This window comes from Mastigoproctus giganteus, chromosome 7 (assembly GCF_048544385.1).
Source record: "Mastigoproctus giganteus isolate SK-2022 chromosome 7, ASM4854438v1, whole genome shotgun sequence".
Taxonomy (NCBI): Eukaryota; Metazoa; Arthropoda; class Arachnida; order Uropygi; family Thelyphonidae; genus Mastigoproctus; species Mastigoproctus giganteus.
In genome coordinates this window covers 101,693,558-101,712,751 of record NC_143581.1, presented here as the reverse complement: position 1 = coordinate 101,712,751, position 19,194 = coordinate 101,693,558, and the positions used below count along the sequence as shown (strand labels likewise).

The window sequence follows — 19,194 nt, the reverse complement described above, 5'->3', positions numbered from 1 at the left end:
GTCGTAACGTGCTTTGATTGTACAGTGAACTAATTGTAAATGGGGGGGGGGGTAACTTGTATTTTTAACTATTTACATGAAACTTCGGATAATTGGGGCAGCCGCTTAATTGGGCCAAAATGCACTAGTTCCGATGTGTTCCAAATAACCAGAATGGACTTTACTTATAAAATATTTAGGTATTTTATTACGACTATTACATAATAAAATATTGCCAATGCTTTTGTTTCTATCGTAAGCAAACTTGTTTTTTGTTTGATTTTCTATCCAAACAGATGAGAGCCATTCCACCTCTTCCAATTCTTTGTGTCTTGATCTAATGGATTTTATTAAACTTTGAGTTGTTCCTGCTATGAAAGTTGTTTTTATTTTCTCTGTATTCTTTCTTAATTCTCGGTTGCCTCATTTAGGCCTGTGGCACATGCATTATCACATGTTCTTTCATTTTGCTCAAAGCATTTCAGAATTTCATATTTTTTTCTCTATGGACAGAGGAGGACTGGCCATAAACCTTACTGGGGAAACCAAGGTGAGCTTGAGTCCAGAAGACGATGGAGGCCGGTGTGATTTTGGCCATAAATGCTAGTATGAGGCCACTACAAATTTTTCCTGGTAAGAATTTTTGACTCAGTCCACCTCTGTCTATCTATATTGCTTTTCTTTTTCTCCATGAATCTGTAGTGCCTTCACCAGGATGCTTCCTTTTCACACCTTTTAAGTATTTTACCATTTTTAGGGAATAAAGCACAATTACAAAATGAGGAGGCACGCTTGATACACATAAACAAAGCTGCGCGAGTGTAGCAACTGAATAAACAACACCATAAAGGCAGAGACACATTAATAACACCTCACTAGCTCACATTTTACTAAAGGACATTTCTGGGGATTACTACCATAAAACAATAAAAACAATTTCCAGTAGCATTTCTGCTGGTGGAGTCTTTTTTAAAATGGTAGTAAACTCAATCTAATTGCATTTGTGATAATGCCAATAGCTGGAATTGTGTCGGCTTTTACGTTATTATGGTGAAATGTGTTTCCCTTCACTGATATAAAAAACATAAAAAGATTCTGAAAATACATTTTCAGAATCTTCTCTTCATTCCTATTGCGTTGCGTTCAGTTGGGATGATTCCACATTGGACTGCCATTTCTTGTAAACACAAAGGCAAATCGTGTATAAGCAAATTCGGTTCATATTACATATGACATTGTTCCCCTGTTTATAAATCACGTATGGTCGAATTCATGTAGTGTAAACACGTGTTATACGAGGATTGACTGTATTTTATATTTGTCAATGTTAAATTTCAGTTGCACCTCTCAGCCCATCTGCTCAACTTTTCTAGATCCTGTTGCAGTAGTGTAGTGCCATTAAGATCATTAACTACCCTGCCAAACTTCGTATCGTCTGAAAACTTGGACATTAACCCTGATATAACTTAATCAATTTCATTAATAAATTCAGAAAGCAACAATGGGCCCAAAACTCAACTCTGGGGGACTGCATATTAACATTATTCCATAAACAGCAGTGTCCACTGATTACCACGCTCTGTATTCTCCCACTCAACCATCCTTTTATCCTTTGTAGCAACTTGCACTTAATGCCATACTGCTCAAATCTCTGCAATAGTCTTCCATATAATATCAGTGTAGATACACCATAGTTTACCCATAAATTTAAACCACATTTGTAGTGTAAAGGCATCATTTTAATTGTGGTTGCCTTTACAACGAGATACCAGGTATTGCACTACTTCAAATAAATAACACTTCTCTAGTAGAGAAGACTACTTTTTTTTATTCTCAGTGGATACCACCACCCAGACAGAACCGTTTCGAAGCTAGTTGGCTTCATCATCAGTGGGCAGGCAGGTACCCTAGTAATGCAAACGTGCCATCACAGTTGCAAAGTAATTCCACAATATGAGAGATGCTAAATGGTGAATGAATAATAATGTATAAAGACGAAATGCACAAGGCATAATTTCATATGGGTGTGGGCAATTAACTATATAATATCGGTGTAGATATACCATAGTTTATCCATAAATTTAAACTACAATGTCGTGTAAGGGCATCGTTTTAATTGTATCTCATATTGTGGTTGTCTTCAACAACAAGATATCAGGTATTGCACTACTTCGAATAAAGCTTCTCAAGTAGAGAAGCTTTATTCGAAGAAACTTGAGAAACTTTAACGCTTCTCAAGTAGAGAAGCGTGGAAGAGACTACTGTTATTTATTCTCAGTGGAATCGTAACTGTGATGGCATGCTTGCATTACTAGGATACCTGCCAGCCCACCGATGATGCACCATCTAGCTTTGAAATGGTGCCCTATCAATATGATGTCCCATTCCTGATAGGCTAACAACATCAAACAAGCAGTACATTTCAAAAGGCTGTGATTCGGAGGACAACCTTCCCCTCAGTCCTCCCCAGAGCCACAGCACTCATATTACCTTGATCTGAGGAATGGTCTGAGCTCTGGTCTGAGGAATGATTTTGATTCAATTTCATTACAATTTAAAATATTGCACTAAACATATATCCCAATGCATAAATAACACTATATACCAGTGGTGTTAAGAATCTCTCGGTATGACCAGGCTGCCATGCACAGAAACTATACTTGGCTTGTTACAACATGAGATCACTCACTGGTGAAGATAGGATATTAGAGCTGGAAAAGGAATTAGAAAATGTGAATTGGAATATTATCGGTTTGGCTGAAACAAGAAGAAGAAAGGAATCACTTATAAATTTATCAAGTGGAAATCTTCATAAACTTATAAGTGATTGTTAGCTTTTTCATCCAGAAAGAGATATAAAACAACATTTTGGAATTCAAAAAAACATCACCAAGGGTGTCAACACTACAACTCAGGATTTCTTAGTGGTAAAAGCTAAAGGTTATAATGATTTAAGGATTTAAGCATCAACATCAAGCCATGATGATGAAGAGGTTAAAGAAATGTACATTGAAATTGAGAGTCTTCTAGATCAGCAGAAAACCCACTACACTATCATTATGGGGGACTTCAATGCTAAGGTTGGAAAGAGACAAAACAGCACAGAAAGGGGAAATATAGGAAATTTTGGAATTGGTGAAAGAAATGAAACAGGTGAAAGACTTGTGGAATTTGCAGAATCTCGAGGAATGTCAGTAATGAACACTTTTTTCAAGAAAAGGGCAAACAGAGAATGGATTAACAACTAATGAAATCGACTTCATCCTAACTAACAGAAGATATATCACGAATGACGTTGCCATCTTGAACAAGGTATGTGTTGGAAGTGATCACAGAATGGGAAGATGCACACTTAATATATATGTAAAAAAAGAAATTAGATAGTATGAATCAGATCTGTAATACTCAATATGTTCTACGTTGATAATAATATTAGTAAAATAATAAGAGGAGTTTACCTGAATACAGTACGTAGAACACTCCCGTATGATACCCTCCAGAAATTAAAACGGAAAAAACGAAAAAAATCGACAACTTGCCGGTACATTAGAGTAAAATATAAATAATTAAATAATCAACTTACACCAATTCAAATCAATTTAACACAATTCAAATCAATTTAAGACAATTAAAAATCAAATTACCGCAATTAAAAGAATCTAATGAAAATATTCAAAAAGATTTTCCCTTCAATCGTTTTGAATATTTTCATTAGATTCTTTTAATTGCGTTAATTTGATTATTAATTGTTTTAAATTGATTTGAATTGTGTTAAATTGATTATTTAATTATTTATATTTTACTCTAATGTATCGATAAGTTGTTGATTTTTTTCGTTTTTTCCGTTTTAATTTCTGGAGGGTATCATACGGAAGTGTTCTACGTACTATATGAGGTAAACTCCTCTTATTATTTTACTAGTAAAAAAGAATGGAAAAAACTGACATCAGTAAATAACACAAAGGTTTTTGAGATAACAGAAGAGGAGAAAAAGCAGTATGTACTGGAACTTAAGAACAAGTTTGAGCTTCTGCAGACTGTTCAGGAACAAGATATCGATGAGGAATACTACAACTTTCTGAAAGTGTTAAAGCCCAAGAAACCTATAGGTAAAAATAAATCCCAAGAAAAAAAAATAGTCAAGAAACACTTTTCATTATGAACCGAAGAACCATACACTAAGTTATGCAAAGCCACTAGAAAGAGACTCAGAGAGGACATAAGAAGATTTAACACAAGAAAAGTAGAACAAGCATTATGGGAAAAAAAAAGGACTTAAATCAGCAGCCATGAGGAGGAATACAGAAAGACAAATGATACTGAAACTAAAGAACAGCAATGGTGTACTTATAAATAGCAGAGAAGGCATAATTCACATAGCAGAAGACTATTGCTATTTGAATTATGCGTAGAGTGGGGAAGATGGATCACAAATTAGTAACACGACACACCTGATATCCATTCTGGTGAGATAGAACATGCAGTGAAGAAAATTATGAATCAGAAAGCCCCAGGTGAAGATGAAGTTACTGTAGAGTTGTTAAATTGGGAGGAAGAGACACGACACAGAAACTGGCAAAACCTTTCACAAAATGCATTAGAAAAGGTTTGACACCTAAGGAGTGGTATACTGCAACCATAGTTTGTGCTGCATAGGAAAGGAGACAAATCAGAAATTGGAAATTATAGACCAATTAGCTTGTTATCTCACATTTATAAGTTGTTCACAAGGGTCATTACTAATACATTAGAAAGAATACTTGATGAGAATCAGTCAAAAGAACAAGGTGGCTTTAGGACAGGATTCTCAACTATGGATCACCTTCATGTAATATCACAGCTAATGCAGAAAGCAAATGAATATAAAATCATTATGCCTGGCATTTGTGGATTATGAAAAGGCATTTGACTCCATACAGCATAAGGCAATGTTTGACTCTATATAGCATAAGGCAATCAGAAAGGAGTTCAAAAAGGAGACACAATATCTCTAAAGTTGTTTAATGCTGCCCTTGAGGAAGTTTCAGAAGATCAGACGGGCCGCAGAAACGAGTCAACGTGAATTGAGAGTACCTAAAACCATTTACGATTTGCAGATGAAATTACAATCATAAGCCATGATCCCAAAGAATTAGAGGAACTTTAATCAGTTATGCAGAGTTAGTAAGGATCCCAGACTAAAGATTAATATGGCTAAAACAAAAGTAACAATGAATAAGTATGCCACAGAAAGGGTTATAATGATTGAAGGAGCAGTAATTGAAAAGGTGGATTCATATACTTATCTGTGACAAGTCATTAATTGTAATAATTATAAATGGCTGGAAGTAAAGAGAAGAATAAATTTTGGATGGATAGCATTCAGGAAATATAGTCATATACTGAGGAGCAATATCCTAGTTTGTCAGAAACGTAAAATAATGAACCAATGTATAATCCCCACCATGACTTATGGAAGTGAAACTTGGGTACTCACCAATGGAAGAGAAGAGAAGAATGACAGAGAAGCTGAGAACTACACAGAGAAGAATAGAACGAATTATATTAGGAATCAGACATTTAGATAAAAAGAGAAATACATGGATTACAGCAAACTGAAGTAAGGACATTACTTCAGTTTGCTGTAAACTGAAGTAAGAGACATTCTTATCAAAACTAAATAACTAAAATGGGCTTGGGCAGGATACAGCTCGAAGACATGATGACAGATGAACTTAGAAAATAACAGAATGGTACCCAAGAGCAGCTAGAAGAAAACCTGGAAGACAATGATGGAGATGGACAGAGAAATTCACGAGTTCCTGGGTAGTAAATGGATGGCCATTGCACAAAACAGAAGGAACTGGAAAATGGCTGGAGACAATGGCCTTCAACCTGCAGCGGATTGAAAAATGGCTAATGATGATGATATATTCCAGTATGAAGTTTTGCCTCCTTCCGAGTTACCATTATACGAATTCCGTATCTTCTATCAAGTTTAAGCTATAATGTTACATTTGTAAAACCTAAGTAGTTATAATTGGTAATAAAGTTAACTATGTGTTGCCGCCTACCTGATTCGAACTCTCGCACGAACTGTTTGTGATATTATATCTAAGCCAAATCAGTGATTCTAAAAGCTCTATGAATATTACTGTTGTACGTTCTGTAGTATATGATAAGTTAAATTATTAAAACATGTAAATAGTGTTATAGTAAGTGCATTCTTACTCTTTCTTGGAAGGCAAACATGAACTAAAATTTAGATTTGAAAAGGATGGTCACAGGAAGCAGAAATCTGCTTTCAGCCAGAGGGAAACTAATCTTCACAATAAAGTTCTACCTGTTAATATCAATAGCGAGTTATCATAGGATGCCATGTTAGCAATCAACTTTTTTAGGTAAATGAAGCAAAACTGACAATACAGTAGATCAAAGGAGTATCCACTTTGCCATAATCACCAAATCACCAAAAAAGAAACATTGTGGTGTTAGTGCAGCTAAGAAACTAGTAGATCAAAAGAGACTGACATATTTACGAAATGAAAATGTCATGGTGGGGCTACTAAAGCAGGGATATTGTTCCATAAGCCCTCAGCAAATACTGTGATCAAGAAATTTTGGAAGATCAGAGAAACTGCTATTAGTAAAAGGAAGATACGCGAGGAGTGCATTGCACCAGATTTTAACTTAGAACTGCTAAACGAAAACTAAATGTTTGTTGTTTGTTTGTTATTTGGTTTTTAGGAGCATTAGCAACTAAGGTAATATTGCTCTGGGGATATGTGATGGTCATTCCCTGACTTTTCTGCATCCTCCGTATTTGGTGGACATTGGCTCGAACCCCAGTCTAATCAAGAAGCGTGTGCTACGCACTGCTGCTCCTGCCCACCTGGCTACGGAGGCGCTGAAAACTAAATGTCAGAGCACAATGAACAGTGGCAACTTCCTTGGTGAACAAACTATCAACATTTGTTGGAACATTCAAAAGCCATCTCATGGAGTGATGAATCACAGCACAGTTTTCCAATCTGTTAGCTGTATTTGAGGCAATTAACAGGTGACAGATATAGCCTAATGACAGATATAAGTGGTCTGTAACCAAGTCCCAAAGGAGGTTAGGCAGGCAAAGGCAGATAAAGGCAGATTAAAGGCAGAACTCTTTGGCAAAGGATGCAAAGAGTTCTTTACTTATGTAAACTCTAGAAGGACGGAGATGAATCAGATTGGTCCACTTGATATCAATGGTTCAACTGTACATGATCCTGCTCATGTAGCTAACAAACTAAATGAATATTTTGCATCTACATTCACACATGAGGAGTTATGTGGCAGTAAGCTAAATGATCTTGTAATAACCAAGAGTAAAGTGGAGGAGAAATTGTTGAAGATAAACAGAAGAAAGGCACCTGGGGCGGATGACATCTATCCAGTTATATTAAAGGAGGCAGCAAAGGAAGTAAGCAAACCCTTAGCCATAAGACAAATGTGACTCCAATCCATAAAGGAGGATCAAAGGGAGACACAGGAGATAACAGACCTGTTAGTTTAACTTCTGTTACAGGGAAATTAATTGAGGCACTGGTTAAAGAAGCATTGCGGGCTCATCTAGACAAGACTTCGGTAACAGCTCGGACACAGCATGGGTTTGTTAAGTGGAAGTCTTGTCTGACCAATTTGTTTGGATACTATAATGTAGTCACAAAGGAACTGGATGCAAAGAATAATTTTGATCTTAGAAAGGCTTTTGATACTGTTGCACATGGAAGACTGCTGCACAAATTGGAGTAGTGTAGTATTGGAGGCAAATTGTTGCTATGGATAAAGGAATGGTTGAGTGGGAGAAGACAGAGAGTGGTAATCAATGGGCACTGCCCTTCGTGGACTAATGTTATTATTAGTGGAATCCCTCAGGGTTCAGTGTTGGGTCCATTGTTGTTTTCTGTATTTATAAATGATATTGATGATGGTATATTAGGCTTAATGTCCAAGTTTGAAGTCGATACGAAGGTTGGCAGGGTTGTTAATGACACTAATGACAGTACATTGCTGCAACAGGATCTAGAAAAGTTGAGCAGATGGGCTGAGAGGTGGCAACTGAAGTTTAACATTGAGAAATGAACATTACTGCATATGCGAAGCAGTAATCCCAGAGTAATGTATGAACTGTGTGGTACTGCACTGACAATGGTAGAGAGTGAAGGACCTGGGGGTAATTGTGCAGGCAGTTATAAAGTTTTTTGAGCAGTGCAGATGGTCTACAAGAGTTGCTCATGGTGACTTGTCAATGATATATAGGAATTTTTCTAGCAGGGATAAGGAAGTGATTATCCTCTTGTATAAGGCAATGGTCAGGCCACACCTTGAGTACTGTATACAGGTCTGGAGGCCTCATTTTAAGAAGTATGTAGAGCTGTTGGAACGAATACAGAAAAGGGCAACAAGATTGGTGAATGGAACAAAGGGTTGCACTTATGAAGAAAGGCTTAAGTTTTGCAAATTACAGTGGCTGGAGACTAGGCACCTGTGCAGTGACCTGATTGAGTTGTATAAAGCCTTGAACGGTTTGAGCATGCTTAATTCTGATGGGATTCTTCCTCTTGCTCAGAATAATCACCTGAGAGGGCATAAATTCAAATTGAGAGGGGACAGTTGTAGGATAGATGTGCAGAAGTTTGCCTTTAGCCAGCGGGTGGTTGATTGCTGGAACAAACTTCCATCTGTCATTGTAGAAGTTGATAGCTTAAACAGATTCAAGGCAGAACTAGACAAACATTTCGGCGAGTGGATGGGTGAAATGAGAAGGGTGTGTGTGTGTGTGTGTGTGTGTGTGTGTGTGTGTGTGTGTTTTGGCTGATACTATATAAGCTTGCTTTCTTGCATCATGTGCCCATTGCTAATGCTAATGCTATTTTTGAGGTCATCTTTATGTCACATTCTCATACATACATGTGAAAACCTCAATGTAGTAAGCAGCAGTAAAGCTTCTCCCCCTAGTCACAAATGTGTGGTGTGCTATGCCCTCGTCATCGAAAGAAATTATTAGCATGGACTTTGATAATGGATTTTGTTGCATGAAACTTCTTGGGTGGTGGCCACAGTTTTGTGTACCATTTGGATGACTGCATGTTGTTCTTGGGGTCATAGGAGGGCCAAACTCTCATCTCACCAGTGACCACTTTTCTTAGAAAGTTTGGATCCTGCACAGATTTTTCAAACAAGTCACTTGTGATGGCTTGCCTACAATCTATTTGATTATCCAACAGCAAGAGTGTAACACACTCTGCACCCACGTGACACATCCATAAATCTCTCATCAAGACTGTGTGTATTGAGCCTACATACAGTCCAACTTCATGAGAAATCTCAACTCATCTATCTCAACAACAGTCATTTACCTATCATTTCAAATGAGTTCCTTCACTTTTGTGACATTTTCAACAATAATGTCAAAGGATATCCACTGCAAGGTTCATCTTCCAGTGTTTCCTGTCCATTTTTAAACAGAGTAAGCCAGTCATAAACTGATGTTTTCTTCAAAGCATCATTACCATTAACTTTTTTGAATGCTTGCAGCATCTCACTGTAGCATTTTTCCCAAACAAGAACTTGACATTAGCACACTGTTCAAACTCAGATTTTACACATAAGTGAAGTGGTTCAGCCAGTTTCCATTTGGCATGCATGTGCCTCAAAGGGTAATGTCAACATTGTCAAACTTCTGGCTCAATTCTGGGAACTTTTGGGATGTACTAAATATATAAGCTATTCTAGGATTACTAACAGCAAAAACAGGTGCATTTATATACCTGCACACGAATACTAGGAGTATAAAATAAATAAATTTGACGAATATGAAGTATATGAGGATAAGGGAAGCATGGTGCCATTCGATTTTGTGTAGTGCACTCACTCATATGGTTACAATGTGAACAGAAAGGACAGAAGGTAAGTGGAAGGATACTCTTGGTTAAAAAACACAACACATAAAATCATAGGCAGGGCAAACAGTTGATGTGGATAGCCAGTCTAATGATGACTCAATTTGTTATGAAATAAATATTAGGAAAACAAAAATAAGACCAGGAATGTGGACTAAATGATTGCAAGGAGTATAAAAAAAGTATAAAAAAACAACTATACACATAAAAAGAAGAGCAAGTAAAGCAGAATGTCATATAATAACAAGGGTTTTGTATTTCCAGATATCAACCAGTACTTGGCAGTTAATCATACACACAGTTAACAAAACTTTTCTGCATTTACAGGATGACTGTTTTCCAAAACAGCATTTTAAAGGGGCAACAAGAGAAAGCAGTACTCTTCATCTGATTATCAACAATGACTATCTGTGCATTTAAAATCTACAGATAAATGAACCATTATTACTAACTGCCAAGGATAAAAGGAAGGGATTCTGTTTTGTAAAGGTGAAAACAATGTGAACAGAATAGAATGTTGGCAGGTATGAAACTTAAAGAGTTTTACAGTTGTCAACCTTAGACTTTCAAAAAGCCAGGGATCAGGAATTTGTAAGAGCACAGAAAAAATAAGAAATTAAATTTCTGCATAGTATTCAGACCCTTTCCAGGAAGGCATGCAGATCCAGTTTCAGCATGCAAATTAATCACATGACACAGACACCTATTACCACCAAGTGCACAAGGTCCTCTTTTAATACCCTTGCCAATTCCATTTTTAAGCTAACCATATCCAGTTAGTTATCAACACTAAGTGCCAGATAGTTTTCTGAGAGAATCCCAGATGTTTTCAACTTGTTCAGAAGAAGTACAACGTTGTATCCTGTAAAGTCAATTTCCATTGCTGGCATTGAGAGCAAGTTGCTTTCAATTTGATAATTTTTTTTATTACAAACAGTCACCACAATGGTATATAGCCGGGAAATCTCTTTGATTACTGACCTCAGAAGCAATCAAAAATAGCCCATTTTCAGAGCCATCACTATCTCTTCTTTCCCTATCCATGCAGTAACTATTTTTGACATTTCACCATCGAGAAACATATTTCTGAATGATCAGCACAATTCCCAGGAAGATTATATTATATGATAAAAGATGCAAATAAACGTTTGGCACATATGACATCATTATCACCATCATCATGAAATGTAACATACATTTTTGTACTTGTTTCTATGGGTGGGATATATACAGGGTTGTAAAAATTAAAGTATCCCTATGTAGAGGGCTCTGGAGTGAGTTCTAAGGCTCGTACTGAAGAGAAATTTCGTCACCAGGTACAATAATGAATGTGCTCACAATTTATTGGAAAAAAATAAATTAGTTCCAAAATCTGTCACTGTATGGTGTGTAACTATCTTATTTACGATTATGCAAATAACTTACATTATTTGCATAATTGTAAGTTATTGCCACAACGCCACTACTCAGCTCTACTGTACTGTACTGTATAAAATCAAAGCAGTCTCTTTCAAAATCATACTGCACTACTTTGTCTGCACTACAGCAGCAATGACAACAACGTTGCAGGAAAGGCACTATTAGTGAAGCTGTACTACCAGAACAGCAACAATGCAGCTGCGGCTATCAGAGAATTTCGGCATCAGAAGTGCATAAGGCATGGACCTATGATTGTTTGTGCTGTCCACAAAATGTTTGCGAAATTTGAAGTGACAGGACATCTTGGTGTTCAACCAGGTAGAGAATGAAAACGAGCGAACTCCTCTTGTGTTGAAGATGTTGCTATGACAGCCATGGATTTATCAAGTCAATCTCAATGTGGTAGCGTAAGTGTGCCGGCTGTTTCTCATGAAGTGGGCATGCTGTATTCCACCCTAAGGCTAGTAATGTGTCAGGTGTTGTGGTACTATCCTTACAAGATGCACATGCTAAAGCAGCTAAAGGATGGTGATACAGATATTCGTTTCACATACGCACTTCAGTTTCTGGCACGAATAACAGCGGATATCACTTAGCCATGGAACATCCTTTGGAGTGATGAAGCCCACTTCTGCTTAAATGGACAAGTGAATACGCACGACTGTCGCATTTGGGCAACAGAAAACCCTCGAGTTATCCAAGAGATCCTGTTGCATTCTCCAAAAGTGACAGTGTGGTGTGGATTTACGGCCACATTCATGATTGGGCCAAATTATTTTGAGCAGGTAACACTGACGAGAACCTGCACCTGTTCCTTCACTGGACAGCGATATTATGAAATGTTAGCAAATTTCACAATACCAGAGCTGCAATAATGTGGATGCCTTCAGGATACCATATTCATGCAAGATGGTGTGCCACCCCACATCCGCCGTTGTGTTCAAAGATTGCTAAGGCAAACTTTACAGATGAACGGGTCATCAGCCATTGTTTCCAGACACCTTGGTCAACCGGATCACCGGACATCACCCCATGCGACTTCTGGTTGCGGGGTTTTTTGAAGAACCAGGTGGATCAAGAAGGATGTCAAACTCTGGCAGATCTCGAGGATAGCATTAGACGTCATGTGCTGGCTATTCCAGTTGATATATTACGTTCTGCTGTAGAAAATGCTGCTCTTCGAATGGAAACTGTTGTTGACCAAAATGGAGGACACACTGAACAATTGTAGCACTGTTCAAGAGATTTGTATTGCCACAGTGCCATATAGTGACAAATTTTGTAATTAATTTTTTTTTTCAATAAATGGCAAGCGCATTCTTTATTGTACCTATTGTCGAAATTTCTCTTCAGTACGAGCCTTAGAACTCGCTCCAGAGCCCTCTACATAGGAATACTTTAATTTTAACAACCCTGTATTTCTGCCCACTGTCATTAAGTTAATTTGTTTGCAAATATCTGGCTACATTGTGTTTCCTCCTACTTGAAATTGAAATATAACAATCTACATACAATACAAAAGATAAACATGTTACCTTTTTCAGATTTTAAAATCTGTGGAAAATCTTTTGTATATGTTTCCTGAAATATTATATTATATTAAACGTTATATTTATTTGGCATCTTAGAGAAACAGCTTGCCAATTAGCTTTACACCACCGTAGTTTGATGAAATATCACACATTACAAAGAACAATGCCATAATCACAGATTTAAATTTTTCAATGTAGACAAGTCACAGCACACCTGAAAACCAATTCATTAATGAAAATAAGCAGAAAATCAAAAAATAAAAAATCAGATTTTAATGTAGTTTTATTATTATTATTTTTTGTGAGATGAAAAAGAGGGAGAAACCTAGTTTTCATAAAGCATAGAGAAACTCTTTATCACAAACTGCATTTCAATATCCGCCATTAAAAACCAAATCATTGCACAGCATAGTATTCCAATAATGAGACAGAGAGAGGTCAAATCATTTAAAAAGGATGAATTCAATGTTGCAAATTCAAAGAGCTGGTAGTTATGTAGTTTTTAAATTGTCTGATAATGTTATCAACTGCAAAATACCATTCACAAAGACAAACTGAATAATTACACTGCTGTACAAATCTTAGCAGCATAGCACTGGGGAGCAAGTATTGTTCTGGATAAAGGGATGGTTGAGTGGCAGAAGACAGAGGGCGGTTATAAAGGGTCACTGCTGCTTTTCTTGGACTGATGTTATTAGTGAAGTCCCTCCCTCAGGGTTCAGTGCTGGGAAATTTACTTTTTTCTATATTTATTAATGTATCATTTGATGGTACTGATGTGGGAAAATGAAGCTTAGTGTTTGCAGAGGATTCAAAGCTTCTCAGGGTGGTTAATAACAAAAATCAAAGCATATTACAGCAACAAGACCTACAAAAATTAAGCAAGTTACCTGAGAAGTAGCAAATAAGGTTTAAAATTAACAAATGAAAAGTAATACATTTGTCAATTTTAATGTTCATATGGATAGCATTAATCCCAGAACAACATACCAATTAAGCAGTATACCATGCCCAAGGCAGAGAATGAAAAAAAAAAAGGGGGGTCCTCATGGGGTTCTTTGAATGATATAGGGATGATGCATGTAAGTGTGGAAGCCTAGTTTTAGGAAGGATGTAGATCTGTTGCAATGGGTTCAGACAAGAGCAACAAGGCTAATCAGGGGTACAAAAGGGTATTCTTAGAAGAAAGACTTCAGTTCTGCAAACTGCAGCAAACTAGGTGCTTGCAAAGAAACTTGACTATGGTATTCACAGCTTTATATGGACTGAATAAACTAAATCATGGTATCCTTCCTCATACTTGGATGATAGCCATTTTTTTTTTTACATACACTTGTATGAACCAACCTGGTTTGTACAAGTAGTACACACCAGGCTGATTGTACTTGTGATGGTAACTGAACTCTGCATGTTTTCTTGATGATTACCTTTATTACTTTTCTTTGCACTTTTCTTTGCATGATTACCTTTATATAAAAAAGGTGGTCATATAGAACAGCTGGTCATGTTTGTTTGTGGAGTTTTGCAGATTCAAAATAACATCGGACGTGTCTCCAAAGATGCTATGTGCCACAGATTCATGGTTTTTCAAAAAGAAAAAAATGCAAATAATCAAAGAAGGCACCACATCGATATACTTGTTGACTTTTTGTGATGGATTGATGGAGTTAGTCAGTGATTTACTTTGGTAGGTGAGTGAGGTGGATGATAGGCATGGGGAGGAGGCATCAATTTGAATTGAAAAAGGATGGATCTGGCTTTCAGCCAGATCTCTCTTGTGTGGGAACAGCATTCGATCTGGTGTAGAAGTAGGTAGTTTTAATAAATTTAAGGAAGGATTAAACAAATTATTAGGAGGAACTGCAGACGTGTGATTTTTTTTTTGGTGATGCTGTATAAATTTGCTTCATTACATCACTTGCCACACTTATAATGACACTCTTGCCACACTTATAATGACCCTCTTGCCACACTAATAATGGTTTTTGATCTTATTATAAAATGTAATATTAGAATCAATAAAAAAAAATTACTCTGTCACATTTTAAACTATTTCTCACCTTTCCCCTCTGTAAAAGTCTGAATGACTAATTAAAGTCACAAGCACAAGCACTTGTTATCAATTTTTGCACCTTTTTTTTTTTTATATTATGAAAACCCCAAACATGAGAGGTATTAGAATCTACAGTACTTAGCACCATGCATGATTTAACGGTTTTTTTTATGAGTTGACATGAGTTTCCATGAATTGGCGATTGAGAAGATAAAACAGGATACTTGTTGACATTAGACTTGAACTTCTGTAGGTTTTAATTTTCAGGAAATACAAAATGAAGGAAGGTTGTTCCAGAAAACAGAAGTTCAAGGAATAAATGAGCAAGAAGAAAAATTGATTCTGTGAGTTTGAAGTTGGACAACAAAAGGATGTTGACTGGCTGCGGCATTAGTTTGGACTGCTTTAGAAGAAAGAGTGGGAATTACAGAAGCCAATTCAGTAGAACAGTGCCGTGGACATATCTATAGAAAAGGCATGCAGTAGAAACAGAGCATCTATGAGACAGAGAGTGGAGAGACTTTAAAATTATGATCAGTAAGTAACCTAAATGCCCTCTTTTGAATGAAATCTAGAAGCCAGAAAGAGATTTTGTAGGCACTGCCCCAGGTGTGAGAATATTCCATGGTAGGGCGGATTTGTGATTTGTACAGAGTGAACAGCTGTTTGAAAGAAAAGTAACACCGAGAGCGAAAGAGAAAATCCAGTTATTTGAATGCAGAGCAAGCAATATTTGTAATGTGCTTATGCCAAGAGAGATTAGAAGTCAGGGTAATCCCCAATAGAGATATATGATCTTGCCTAGAAATCAGTGCCATCGAAGATAAGCATAGGAGTACAAGAAGCCTTTTTGAGAGATATAAGACAGATCTCAGTTTTAGAAGGATTGAAATCAACTAGGTTATCTTTGCCCAACTGAAGAATTACCTGGAGATCAGCATGTAAGGAACTGGTAGTGGATATTCGAGAAGTTGAAGTTGTTTGTGTAGGGCAAGGTTTCTCGAACTGGAAAGTGCAATGCAATGTGCTATCATCAGCAAAACTATGGATAGAATGGTCAACAGAAGAAAGTCATTAATATACAAGAGGAAAAGAGTGGGGGAAAGAACTGAACCTTGAGAAAAACCAGCATTAGCAGAGAAGTTAGAAGACAGTGTGCCATGTACTATCACAGTGAGCAGTCAGAGAGAAAACAGCCAGTTACAAAAAACAGTTAGCACCCCATAAGATTTAAGCTTATTCAGAAGGCCTTCATGCCAAACATAATCAAAAGATCTGGAAATATCAAGAGCAATTGCTCTAGATGCATTTGCCACTACTATTACTAATTCATCCTCATTATGTATCTTATTAGTTAAACCTTATAATTGATTATAGAAGTCATTGGTTTTTTGTTAGGGTTTCCCCTCTTCTGAACCATATGTGCATAATATTTTTATTGTTTTCATTTCTAATTTTAATTTTACATGCAATATTCCTTCTGATTCTTGAAGCTGTTTTATTTATTAAAGCCATTAACTCTGTGTCATCTTTTTCAATTCCATTTAATTTCTGTTTCATTATAAAACTATTTGCACCAAGAGTCTATTGTACTATCAGCAAGAAGCTATTTCTTTCTGAGGTGAAATTTTACCGAATCCACTATTTAGTGATTTTACAACTGGTAATAACTTGCACTGTCTGTTCTCCGTTCCACACTTCTGAATCTCCTGATCCTGGGCTAAGGCTTATTGATTTTATTCACTTAGAAATTTACAAAGACAGTCACAATAATCATAGTGTAAAAATTCATTTCACATAATTCTAATCAGTGGTTTACATACTGCTGAACTACTGTGGTGAGAATCTGAAACAAGAAAACCTTCATTATTTCTCAGTATCATAGTACTTTTGAGATAAACTACATATATTGTGCATATTTATTTACTTATTTCGTATTTTGAATCTATGAAGTTTTCCATTACAGGAAACATCTAACGTTACAGAACAGTAAATTCCCAATCAATATCATGTGCAATGGACAGGTGCTTATTATTTTTTTAAACTTACTGCTATATAATATTACCTTAAGTGGACTTCTGTATGGCAAATACAATGTGATTTCCAAAAAACTGTAATGCTCATGGGCACAAGTGAGTAAAGGTTCTGGTGCATGGCTGCCATGAAGAAGAATAATATGAATGTTATGACGGTGACGAAAATCAGAAAGATCAGTAGCAAAGTTCACATCGCCTGTAGAACAAGAATGAAGAAAACAGTAATCACTAATCCTCCCTCCAATAACTAAAAAAAACTAAAGGATACTGCTAAAAAAGTATTAGAAATAAAAAATACAACAATTAATGGATAGTTATTGAAATGCCTATATATGTTATGCAGGTACTTTATATTACCCTAAGCAATAAACCACAATTACATAGTGTGTGGATTTTTAATAGTTCCAACTGAAATTTTTCTTTTTTATAACCATATTATTCCATGCTCACATGAAGCCATTTCATTTATATATTGTACAATAATTAAGACACTATGTTCGTGTCGGACGGCACCTGGGATTTCTCCCATATCCGCTATTTAAGACACTGTAAGACATTAAAATTAAGACAATATACCTGATAGGAAATCAATTATTTAAAAAACAGATAAGAGCAAAATGTTATATGAAGTAGGCCAGAGGCATCCAAGCTGCTTTCAATAATGAACCACATGATAAGAAATCCATGTGTTGTAGCCTAAAAAACACACACACAAACGTACATGAATTTCTTATCATGTGGCTCACTGAATTTTTTATTGCTAAAAATGGTGAAGTACAGCCTATTATCTTTCAAAATTATGAATTTTTTGCAGTGATATAATTAGTATTAGTATTAGTAATGGCCGCATGGTGCAAGAAAGCCTATGGCTTACGCTGCACCAGGAAAAAAAAAAAAAAAAAAAAAAACAGTGATAAAAGAAAAGAAAAGAGAAAAAAAAACAATAAAACAATGATAAAAGAAAAGAAAAGAAAAAAAAAAAAAAAAACAATAAAACAATGATTAAAAAAAAAGCAAACTAATTATTAATAAAAGAAAAGGAAATTAAACCTATCATCCTATGTGTTTCCCTCACCCGAAGGTACTATCCAGATGACCTTTGAATTTCCCCAAATCGTCAGCCTCTACCACCCATGTAAACAACTTATTCCAGTCATTTATAACTCGCTGACTAAAATAAAACTTCCTGCAGTCTTAACTTGAATTTATGTCCCCTACTTCTAGCATCATTTATAATCTTGAAAATTTCATCCTCACTCATTTTACTGATGCCTCTCAGAGCCTTAACACCTCAATCAAATCTCCTCTAAGGTGTCTAGTTTCTAAACTCTGCAACCCACATATTCAAACTCATTCTTCATAAGGACGCCCTTTTGCCAATCTCACCAGGTGAGTTACACGTCTTTGCACCCTTTCAAGAAGCTCCTTGTCTATCTTTAGATACGGTCTCCATACTTAAACACAGTATTCCAAGTGTGTTCTAACAAAAGCCTTATATAATGGGATTATCACGTTACTATCTTTACTTGCAAAAGTTCGCTAGATCATCGATACGACACCATGGGCCTTCCTTGCAACCTGTTTACAACGCTCAGACAATTTCATGTCTGACCGTATCGTAACACCCAAGTCCCTTTCAAGTTTGGATTAAAGCAGAGCTGCCATTTTTCTGATCATTCCGGAAGTCTATCTAGGTCTCACTGAAGAAGCTCAGCTTGACAGTGATCCCAGACTATTCCAATTTTAAAATCATCTGCAAATTTAGACATCACGCCCTCTATCCCTTCATTAATGTCGTTTATGAAGATTAAAAACAACAGTGGTCCTAATACTGATCAAGTGATCCTTGGGGAATCCCACTTCTTACATCAACCCAATCTGAGGAATAGCCATTTATCAAAACCTTCTGCCTCCTGCCCTGAAGCCATCCTGATATCCATCTAAGGATTTTCCCAGTGATTCCAACCTGTTCCAGCTTATAAAGCAACCGCTCATGTGGGACTTAGTCAAAAGCTCTGCTGAAATCTAAATAAGCAACGTCGAAATAATTTCCTAAATCCAGCTCATTAGTAGTCACCCTTTCAAAATAGCGAACCAGATTTGTTAAACATGATTTTCCCTTTACAAAACCATGCTGAGTATCCTTGAGAATTTCAATTCTATTCAAATGATCCTGAATTCCACCCTTGTTCATTGCCTCCACAATTTTCCCTAACCCTGAAGTCAGACTGACAGGTCGATAATTTCCCACTTCA

The 19,194-nt window shown here is 36.4% G+C and overlaps 1 protein-coding gene across 4 annotated transcripts in view; it reads right to left on the bottom strand.

The window, feature by feature from the left end:
* Positions 1–19,194, bottom strand: part of Marf1 (meiosis regulator and mRNA stability factor 1-like protein) — a 1,146,796-nt gene that overhangs the window by 907,385 nt on the left and 220,217 nt on the right. For all 4 annotated transcript variants that reach the window (XM_090377798.1, XM_090377799.1, XM_090377800.1 and 1 more), the window contains exon 5: positions 16,969–17,135. In XM_090377798.1, coding sequence (XP_090233924.1) covers positions 16,969–17,135 — 167 coding nt within the window. The remainder of the gene's footprint in view (positions 1–16,968; positions 17,136–19,194) is intronic.